Genomic DNA, 11,591 nt, shown 5'->3' on the forward strand with positions numbered 1-11,591 from the left:
ATACATTATATATACATAATAATCATTGTAACCCATTCAGGGGTTGCAACATGAGTATACCAGGAAAAGTGTACGGTAGGGTTATAATTGAAAGAATTAGAGGTAAGACAGAATGTAGGATTGCGGATGAGCAAGGAGATTTTAGAGTAGGTAGGGGATGTGTTTACATTGAAGCATATATGTGAAAAGTAGGGAAGTTTTTATTGCATTTATGGATTTAGAAAAAGGCATATGATAGAGTGGATAGGGGAGCAATGTGGCAGATGTTGCAAGTATGTGGAATAGGTGGTAAGTTACTAAATGCTGTAAAGAATTTTTATGAGGATAGTGAGGCTCAGGTTAGGGTGTGTAGAAGAGAGGGAGACTACTTTCCTGTAAAAGTAGGTCTTAGACAGGGATGTGTAATGTCACCATGGTTGTTTAATATATTTATAGATGGGGTTGTAAAAGAAGTAAATGCTAGGGTGTTCAGGAGAGGGGTGGGATTAAATTATGGGGAATCAAATACAAAAATGAGAATTGACACACTTGCTTTTTGCTGATGATACTGTGCTTATGGGAGATTCTAAAGAAAAATTGCAAAAAAACTGGATATCAGATTTGGGAGGAGGAGTATGGAAGAAGTGAATGTTTTCAGATACTTGGGAGTTGATGTGTCAGCAGATGGATTTATGAAGGATGAGGTTAATCATAGAATTGATGAGGGAAAAAAGGTGAGTGGTGCGTTGAAGTATATGTGGAGACATAAAACATTATCTATGGAGGCAAAGAAGGGAATGTATGAAAGTATAGTAGTACCAACACTCTTATATGGGTGTGAAGCTTGGGTTGTGAATGCAGCAGCGAGGAGGTGGTTGGAGGCAGTGGAGATGTCCTGTCTAAGGGCAATGTGTGGTTTAAATATGCAGAAAATTCAGAGTGTGGAAATTAGGAGAAGGTGTGGAGTTAATAAAAGTATTAGTCAGAGGGCTGAAGAGGGGTTATTGAGGTGGTTTGGTTATTTAGAGAGAATGGATCAAAGTAGAATGACACGGAGAGCATTTAAATCTGTAGGGGAAGGAAGGCGGGGTAGGGGTCGTCCTCGAAAAGGTTGGAAGGAAGGGGTAAGGGAGGTTTTGTGGGCGAGGGGCTTGGATTTCCAGCAGGCATGCATGAGCGTGTTCGATAGGAGTGAATGGAGACAAATGGTATTTGGGACCTGACAATCTGTTGGAGTGTGAGCAGGGTAATATTTAGTGAAGGGATTCAGGGAAACCGGTTATTTTTATATAGCCGGACTTGAGTCCTGGAAATGGGAAGTACAATGCCTGCACTCTAAAGGAGGGGTTTGGGATATTGGCAGTTTGGAGGGATATGTTGTGTATCTTTATACATATATGCTTCTAAGTTGTTGTGTTCTGAGCACCTCTGCAAAAACAGTGATTATGTGTGAGTGAGGTGAAAGAGTTGAATGATGATGAAAGTATTTTCTTTTTGAGGATTTTCTTTCTTTTTGGGTCACCCTGCCTCGGTGGGAGACGGCCGACTTGTTAAAAAAAAAAAAATACAATTTATGATAGTTCTTGTGATTTCATAACCAATCTTTGTTCTGACACTAATATTAGGTACTGAAATAGTACTCAAATAGTCACAAACACACTGACAGGTGAACATTTTCACCTGCCTTGGTCATTTACTATTGTTTAGAAATTTATACAAAGTATTTATAGGTCTCAGCAATGTTTTAGACATGCTGGAGTATATATAAAACTTGAGTGTCAGTAAACTGCTGACAGTGCAGTGACACTTGATGAACGTGCACTGTTCCAGGGGACCCTGGCTTTATTTGTTTTCACTGTTACATACAAACATGTCTGTCTATCTGTCTAGCTCTGCTCATCTGTCTGTCTTTCCGTCTGCTTGTGTCTCTGTCTCGGAGCTGCTTGTAAACCTGTTGGTTTACAAGCCGCTTCCTGATTCCTGAGCAAGTGAAAAGGCGTATTACTTGCATCATGCTTATCATGCCATATATCTACAAGCACTGGAATTTTTGGGTTATCCTAAGTAATTTACATGATGTATAATAACTGTACTTATGTGTACCTGTGAGAGCCAGATATAGACAGACAGACATAGAGACAGATAGAGAGACAGTGAAAGTCAGTCAGCCAGCTAGCCAGCCACCCAGCCAGCTGGCCGGCCTGCCAAATACATATTACACTTGTTCCCGAATCTTTTCTCTTTAATTAGGGCATAGGTTATTTGACATTCTGGCAGGATGACACTACCAGTGGTATCAGAAATGAAAGGATGTTGCACAAATGTTGCACAAGGGTTATTATCGAGGTTTTTGATATTTCCTCGACCACTTGAGGGGCTCTGGTGGCCTGGTGGTTAACGCTCTCGCTTCACACGGTGAGGGCCTGGGTTCGATTCCCAGCCAGAGTAGAAACATTGGACGTGTTTCTTTCCACCTGTTGTCTATGTTCCCCATCAGTAAAATGGGTACCTGGGTGTTAGTCGACTGGTGTGGGTCGCATCCTGGGACACTGACCTAAGGAGGCCTGGTCACAGACCGGGCCGCGGGGGCGTTGACCCCCGGAACTCACTCCAGATAAACTCCAGATAAACTTATGGCCACATTCATCTCAGAGCCACTAAACTCTGGGTCAGCATCACTTTCCTCTTAAAAGGGGAGTGTTAATACAACATGACATCAGTGAATCCCTGGTGTTTGCCACGCTATTTGCTCTAGCTGGTGCTCAATTGAACAGGTGCTCCCACAAGGTACTAAGTGATCCAGATTTTTTTAATACTGCACACACCAAGTGTTAAGTCCCATTCTATACTGACCAGGCATCTCAGGCCATTCGTGGCAAATTTGGAGGCAAGAAAAATAAAACATAGATCTACGTTTGGAGCGCTAGCAGTACAAACGTAGATTTACATTTGGACAGGTTATGGGTTAAAAATTAATATTAACTAATGAAAATCCATTTTCTGAGAAAATGTGTTTTAGGTCCCATTGCTTAGTTGTATCCATTTGTGTGTGTCTTTTACTTCTTTGTTTTTTGGTGTCTTCTTGGTGTGGTTAATCTGTTCTTGTGCTCATTCATGCTCTCTGATATCATTTCTTGTACCTCTGTGAATACCTCTCAGTTTTGTTTAGCTTTCAGGATACCGAACTGACTCAAGAAATCGTAATGACACGATTGCAAACAAACCATACCCCCGGCCGGGATCTATAGCAAATGTGCCTCATTCCTTCTTCAGTCTTATCACTTGGTCCTTTACAGTCATTTTCCTTCTTATATATCCATGAAACAGGTTTGATTTTCATATTTTATCAGCTTTTCTTTACATTTTTGCATAGTTGTTGTTACCTCATTCAACTTTCCCCTCCCTTCTGTGGCCACACACCCTCACTGCACACCCAGTAACCTCAGCCATATTGCCTACAACTCACACCTATACCCCCCACCCCTATAATGCCCCACACCATCCCAACCATGAACCTCCACCTACACATTTCCCCATGGCCACATGCCTTAACCCATGCCTTCCCAACCAGTAACCTCTACCCACACCATTCTAACCAAAAACCTGCCCCCACACAACCCACCCATATAATTGCCCCCCACAGCACATGACTGCACCTACACCTTTTCCCCACTCCCTGAAAACCACATATAGCCCTGCCCCACACCTAACCTTACCTAGCCTTTCACCCTAACATGCTGCCCACATACCTAATCACTTAGTCATCCACCACCCTCTTTACTGCCACTCACCCACCCATCATCCAATCACCACCCACACTGGACCACTATCAACCACACCTTTCATCCACAACTCCCCCACAGCTTCAAGCCCATATGACTTCACTCCTACACCTTACCCATGCTTTCACAGCCCACACACCTAGTGACACTGCTACCCACACGGTCACCATCACACTGCCTCATTGCTTCCAAACTCCACCCCCACATCAGCCACTACCATTCAGTTTTCATCTCCCACAACAGCAGTCGTCAAATCCCCGCCCCTCAGTCCCCCACACCGCACCTGCTCACCCCAACCACATTAACTCCTCTTGTGTATACCCCAACCACTCTAACCCCTCCTTTATAATTCCCATACAGTTGTAGTGAGTAGAACAACCTAACAATACCTCTGTCTACTAGTAAAGATTAAAATACCTCTGTTTACTAGTAGAGATTAAAATACCTGGTTGCAGGATCTTTGATGCACATCACCACATCAATCTTCAATTACAATATTAGTTTTTTTTTTTTTTTTTTTTACGTTTTTGAGACTTTTTTTTGGGTAGGGATTTAATGAACACAACTCTATTTTTCACTTATGTTCTTTAGTTTTATTTACACGATTTTTTATTACATGCTGTTTCAGGACCGTAACTACTGTTGTTATCTGACAGTCTACTGTATCTGATTGTTCAGGGAAACTGTCAATTAAAATCTTGCTGGATCATTCATACCTCTCATGTAGCTTTTTCTTGTGTTTGCTCATACCTTTCCATTGCTGCCTTCAATGTTTTTTGCTCTTTACATTTCTGGCTTTCCATGCAGGTTCTGGTTTTTCTAACAAATTTTTATAATTGAAATCCCCTGTAACCAATATTATTAATGTATTCAAGGTGAAGCACTAAACAGTTCATACAACACCTGGGGAATGGGAGGTAATCAGATTTAGTCCAAAGAGTAGCCCCAATTCCTTGGATGAAGAGCCTCTCACTCTTATCAAGGTACCCTCCCATTGAAGTGCCTTTCATCAGCAGCTTCACTTTTTGCCCTGCTTACTCTGTGATGTTGCTTCCTCGGCTCTTATTGGTGAGTTGTATATCACTATCATCCTCAGCCCTCATGTCACTGATGTTTTTTGAAATTGTGTTTCATTTCCTTGGATTGCCAATCATTATTTATCTTGAGTGCAACTCCTGTCTTATTCTCCCTTTACAATACTCCTGGGAAAATTACATTTGTTTTGTAAAGTAAAAGGACACAAGTGCAACTAATGTGACATTTATTGTGGCAACGTTTCGCTCTCCAGGAGCTTTATCAAGCATTACGTAATGGCTTGATAAAGCTCCTGGAGAGCGAAACGTTGCCACAATAAATGTCACATTAGTTGCACTTGTCTCCTTTTACTTTACATATTGTCGGTAATTCTACCAACTTTATTACATTTGTTTTACCTTTGCAAATTGCAGTACTACAATGTCTATCTTTTTTTTACTATTCTGTCTTTTATCTCCCCATTTATGTTAGTGATATGGCTTGTATCTGTGTGCCTACATAATTATCCATTAGTCTAACTACAGTGGACCCCCGGTTTACGATATTATTTCATTCCAGAAGTATGTTCAGGTGCCAGTACTGAACAAATTTATTCCCATAAGGAATATTGTGAATTAGATTAGTCCATTTCAGACCCCCAAACATACACATACAAACGCACTTACATAAATACACTTACATAATTGGTCGCATTGGGAGCTGATCGTAAACCGGGGGTCCACTGTATTCGCTAGCTCCTCTGTTTCTGGAGTTTTGTTTAATTTTGGTGGTTACTGAAGGTTAGCTCCTGGGGAATGGGGTGAATTCAACAAGATTGTAGTTTAGTAGTTGGGGGTAAATGAAGGAAGGAAAGTGTATGTAAATTTGTAGGGGAAAGGGGATGGGAGGTTTCCTTTGAATGCATATAGGCAGATTGAGGAGTCCTCAAAAAGCCTTAGATAACGAGGGCTGGGAGGCATGTAAGAGGCTTGTTTGGTGGGACGAGACATGTAACCAGAGTGGAGTCAGAGGGAAATCAGTAGAATAAGGAGGGAAGGAAGCCTCGATTAGGGTCCACTTGAGGTAGGGAGGTTTGGGGTCAGGGAGTTGGAAAGGGTTTGGACTTAGGGAAGAATGGGGAGGGGATAAATATTGTTGGGGACAATTGGATTGCAGTGTGGTTGGAGATGTGTTGATTACTTGGAGGTGATTGGTGAGTGGGAGCAGCAGGTAGGTTGGGAGTGGTGTGAGTGAAAGTTTAGAAGTAATTGGTGGGAGGAAGATGGGGCATGTGTACTGACTCACTGAACATGTTATTTGTCAAACAATTCTGCCTTTTTAGTCAGTGGTTATTTCTAGTTGACTCTACCTTCAAACTTTCAACTCTACTTGGGTGATATTCTGAATCACAGTGATAAAGGGTAATATTAAGTAAATAAAATACACAGTAGACACAAAATGATAATGGTTAGGGGGTTGTTGAAGTTTAAGGCTGTGACAGCTCAAAGAGCTGTATGAGCCTTACTAATTGAACTCCTAGCTATTATTAGACAAATTAGAGTACATCATGCAGTTTACATGGAGCTGGTTTGGTACAGCAAAGGCATTTAATTTCAATATCTAAATCCCCAGCCTTAGCCCACATAAGTTCTAATGTACTTAATTTTTATTATCCAATTGCATAATGTATATTTGAATTAGAGAGTCATAAGTTTGTTTTTCATATTAGTGTTACAGTACCATGAAGATATATTAGTATAAAGTACAGACACAACAGTGAAGAGAGAAATGCAGCCTCACGTTGTCCTTTATTTTTTTGTTTTGCCCATTCAATGGGCTTCATCTTGTTTGTGAATAAGTAAAACCCATTCCATGGGTGAAACGTCAGTAAAAGACCATTTCCTTTTACCACCATTACTATACCAAGTAATTTAGGACTGCTAAAATTTCCTGTGGTTCTCTAGCCAGAGACAAAGTACCATGTATCATCTACATACAAGACAATGGGAAATCAAAATTACATATATGTTACAGTGATACAGTATTAAAAAATCTTTGTCAGTATTTCACTGGGAGAAAGGAAGATTGCTACATTTACACCCTTTCTTTAGACTGTGAAATACTAAATGAGCTTATGACTCTTACTATATGTGATTTTGTTATTAACATGACATTTGTCTTTTTATCACTGTACAGTAGAGGGCGAGGATTCCTGTTGGATCACAGTGAAAGTTTCAGCTCTGCAGGAGAGGAAGAGGAAGAAGATGAAGATGATGGCTTCCAAATCCTCACTGCTGAGTCTCTGTTTTCTACTTTACTCAACCGAGTCCGCTCACTTACTCGTAAAATGAATGCAGATGAAATCAGAAGTGAGAGGAGTCGCCGTTCATCGAATCGACCTACTCCAGAACCTAACATGGCCCCAAGTAGTGCAGGAATTGGAGCAGTTCACTCAGCTTCTTCAGGATTTTGGTCATCTCTCTACAATTCACCACGAGATTCGCCTGCCAGGTCCAGTACCTCGACCAATCTGTGATTTTTTTTTTTTATTATAATAATCTAGAAGAAGAATTGTGGAAAACACACTCATAGTACAGTACTTAACTTCTAACATGTCACAAATATGGATAGCAAATTCTGTATTATAATCTGATAATTTCAGAAATTTTCCAGTTTAATGCATAATGCCACTTGCCAAATGAGATTCATGTACTGTAGTAGATATTTAAATGCTGTAATTATTATTATAATAAAAAAGAAGTGTTAAGCCACAAGGGCTATACAGCGCTGAAAAATGCTGTAATATTTTAAACTGTATCCTAGTAAATGATTGCAAAGTGCATAGCTAAAGAAAATAGTATGCATAGCAGTTGAAAGTTTTTAGAGCACATAGGATAGGTGCTTAGTTAAAAGAAAAATTTATACATAGCTAATGAAAATTAGTTATGTACATAGTTTATGAAAATTCAATGGCATTTCTTTGTCATGGTATTTAAAAACTTTTTAAACATTTGAAAATCCACTCTTACTTTGTAGTGGGTTAGAAAATTTATAAAGAAATTTTAATGACCTCTTTATTCCTGGACTACTACTACTACTGCATGTGTTAGGTTATATTGATATATCACAAGCTACCTTGTTAGGTTATATAGATATATCACAATCTACCTATATTTAAAAGGACATTATTTTGTGATAAGCTGTAGCATATACTTCAGTAATAATATTTGATAGATAGTTTTAAGATTTGAAGAGCACTTTGGCCTACGTGATCATTTACCTCTCTTGGCAGTGAAAAAGAAATACATGTATAATATCCAGTGTAAAATTAGCAAACAGTAGTAATTATGTTGGGAGAAACTTGGCGCATAAACAATCCTTGTCAGTAATTTGAATAATAGACTATTGCTAAAGAAATGCTGTGCAAGAAAGGTATAAAATACCGACAATATGAAAGTTAAGACACGTGCAACATCTGGATATCTTTATTGTAGACGTTTTGCCATCCAGTGGCTTTATCAATACAGATTCTAGGACATAATTCTAATTGTTTCTAGGACATAATTAGAATTATGTCCTAGAATTTGTATTGATAAAGCCACTGGATGGCAAAATGTCTACAATAAAGATATGCAGATGTTGCACGTGTCTTAATTTTCATAAAGAAATGCTAGAGAAAGGAGAGGACAGTACAGTGGACCCCCGCATAACGATTTTAATCCGTGCAAGAGGGGTAATTGTTATGCGAAATAATCGGTATGCGAATGAATTTTCCCCATAAGAAATAATGGAAATCAAATTAATCCGTGCAAGACACCCAAAAGTATGAAAAAAAAAATTTTACCATATGAAATATACATTTTCCCACACACAAAGAGAAGGATACATGCACAATAGTAGAGTAGTACATGCACAGTATATATTGTGCATGTACTAGTCTACTAAAGGAAGAATAAATGACACTTACCTTTATTGAAGATGCAGCAATGACTGATGAGACACTGTGTCCTGGGAGTGCCTTTTCCTCCTGAGTACTGTAGGTCCTATTTGGCATTTTCTTCCAGAACAGGCCTTATCACACTGTGTATGCCACTACGATTCTTAAATCTCTCAAACCAACCTTTGCTGGCTTTAAATTCACCAATATGAGCACTAGTTCCAGGCATTTTTCCCTGTTCACCTGGGTGTTAGTCGACTTGTGTGGGTTGCATCCTGGGAGACAAGATTAAGGACCACAATGGGAATAAGTTAGACAGTCTTCGATGACACTGACTTTTTTCGGTTATCCTGGGTGGCAAATCCTCTGGGGTTAATTGTTTCTTGGTATTCTCAATAAGCCACACCAACAACGGTGGTACAGCAGCAGCAGCAGCAGCAGCAGACGATGCTACAGCAGCAGCAGCAGCAGCAGACGATGCTACAGCAGCAGCAGCAGCAGCAGCAGACGATGCTACAGCAGCAGCAGCAGCAGACGATGCTACAGCAGCAGCAGCAGCAGCAGTCGATGCTACAGCAGCAGCAGCAGCAGCAGACGATGCTACAGCAGCAGCAGCAGCAGCAGACGATGCTACAGCAGCAACTATGTTACAGCAGCAGCAGACGATGCTACAGCAGCAGCAGACGATGCTACAGCAGCAGCAGACGGTACTACAGCAGCAGCAGCAGCTGACGGTGGTACAGCAGCAGCAGCAGCAGCAGCTTACGGTGGTACAGCAGCAGCAGCAGCTGTACCACCAATAGTAGCGATGGTTGATTGGGGTTTATTATACAACCTGGCCAGCTCGGAGACATGCACTCCACTTTCATACTTATCAATGATCTTTTTCTTCATCTCTATTGTAATTCTCACCCTTATTGCTGTAGGGTTGGCACTAGAAGCTTTCTTGGGGCCCATGGTCACTTATTTTCCAGAAACAGCACCGAAAACACTGTAATAATACGAAATATTCCGATTGTATGCTTGGATGTTACCGCGGAGGCTGGCTGGTAAACAATGGCACGGGCGGCACATGTGAGGCTGGCTGAGGGCGCACATTGGACGCGTCTCGGACGAAAATCGGTGAGCGGGTTTTTAATCGGTATGCGCGGCAAAATTTTTGCGATTAAAGCAAGCGGTATGCGAATTAATCGCTATGTGATGCCATCGTTATGCGGGGGTCCACTGTACCATTCTTTCACTCATCCTCATGGGAGGATGCTTGTTTGTAAAGCATGAATAGCTTTGTCTAATATTTTCTTCTATAATTGTATCAGTCACAACTAAGGGTAATGTATTTTACAACTTCATAGTCGCTAACTTAAAATCACAATTAACAGGAGGATCTCCGAGACAATGTCGCGTAGTAGCCTTGGGCGGGATGATGACACACTAGGGGGACTCAGCTCTCCGATATGGGCCCGCAGTGTTTCCCGAGACACCTCTGATGCTGATACACTGTTCTCAGAATCTTCAACTCCATTTGGTACATTGCCGAGAGGTACGCAGTAAAGTTATCATTCAGGGTCGAGATTCCATCACTGGCAACGCCATGCTTTTTTTGTTTTATCCTAGATTAACATTTTGGAAATGTGTCTCATCAGTTGCTAAAACCCCATTATATTGTATTATCAATTAACAGATTACCTGGTATTTATTTACATATTAAAATAGCTGATTCAGAAATTAGAGTTTATATTTAATATTGTTTTGATGAGCCAGATTTCTTTTGCTGTTTGATTAAAATATATGCATTTTCTTTTTTCATACATATCATTAATATAACTCTCCATTTCTGCATAACAGCTTATGCTGGAGCTAAAGTTTTCACTGCCAATAAATTAGTTTTAATACTGGACAAATAAGATTATTAGAAATACTGTATTTAATGCTTTTAGTAGCTTTTATCCATAAGAAAAGCTTAGGGAAAATGAGTAAGACTTCATCTCTATTGCAAAGTTGGTTTATTAATGATTTCACATAAGATAGTCAAACCTCATTAATCTAAAGTACTTGGGACTGAGGCTGTTCCAAGGTATCAGTTTTCTGGTCCTATAAGTAGTTTCCAGGTTCTACTTTTCCCACACTTACCAACAGATCATTTACAATTTATTTTTGTTAAGCAGTAAGTCAGAACATTAGGCATGGGACAAAGGAATTAGTGAATAAAAAAGAAGTTTAAGCACATAAACTTTAATAAAATAATGTAGTGGACCCCCAGTTTTTGTCCTTAATCTGTTCCAGAAGGTCGGTCGAAATTCGAAATGGACGAAAACCGAAGTAATATTTCCTATAAGAAATAGTGCAAATCCAATTAATCCATTCCAGATACCCAAAAATATTAACAATAGAGAATAACTAGTGTTGCAGCTCTTCAGTGGTTAGCTTTTCCCTATGGTCGTCCATCAACTCTTCCTTATCCTGGCCACTCACATCCAACCCCATGGACTTCCCCAAAGCCACAATAGATTCCACAACGGGCGTAGGGTTGTCAAGTTTACACTAACTTATATTAAGTTATTAATAGAACTACGCATTAAAAAACACAAAAAGTAAAATACATACACAGTACATTCATTACTTACCTTAAAATATTTGTAGTATTAATGTACGGCAAGAGGCGAGTAGTACTTATTTGTAGGAAGTCAGGTGTAGGTAGCCGGTAGATGTAGGTACTATGTAGTCCGCCTGGGCTACATACTTACACCTACCTACCTGTTTAATGCGGCCCAGAGCCATTTTATTACCATCGACATACCATGTTCACTGAGTTTAATCGTTTCTAACAACTACCTTTAGGTGCCATCATAAACAAAGGGAAAAGTAATGAATAATTCATG

At 40.0% G+C, this 11,591-nt stretch overlaps 1 protein-coding gene across 1 annotated transcript in view; it reads left to right on the top strand.

The window, feature by feature from the left end:
* LOC138851887 (triadin-like) overlaps positions 1-10,389 on the top strand; it is a 36,637-nt gene extending 26,248 nt beyond the window's left edge. The window contains exons 8-9 of the mRNA XM_070081405.1: positions 6,972-7,286; positions 10,092-10,389. Of these exons, the coding sequence (XP_069937506.1) occupies positions 6,972-7,286; positions 10,092-10,263 (487 nt within the window). The 3' untranslated portion in view covers positions 10,264-10,389. The remainder of the gene's footprint in view (positions 1-6,971; positions 7,287-10,091) is intronic.
* The last annotated feature ends 1,202 nt before the right edge of the window (positions 10,390-11,591 follow it).

Source organism: Cherax quadricarinatus, unplaced genomic scaffold (genome assembly GCF_038502225.1).
Source record: "Cherax quadricarinatus isolate ZL_2023a unplaced genomic scaffold, ASM3850222v1 Contig2603, whole genome shotgun sequence".
Classification (NCBI taxonomy): domain Eukaryota; kingdom Metazoa; phylum Arthropoda; class Malacostraca; order Decapoda; family Parastacidae; genus Cherax; species Cherax quadricarinatus.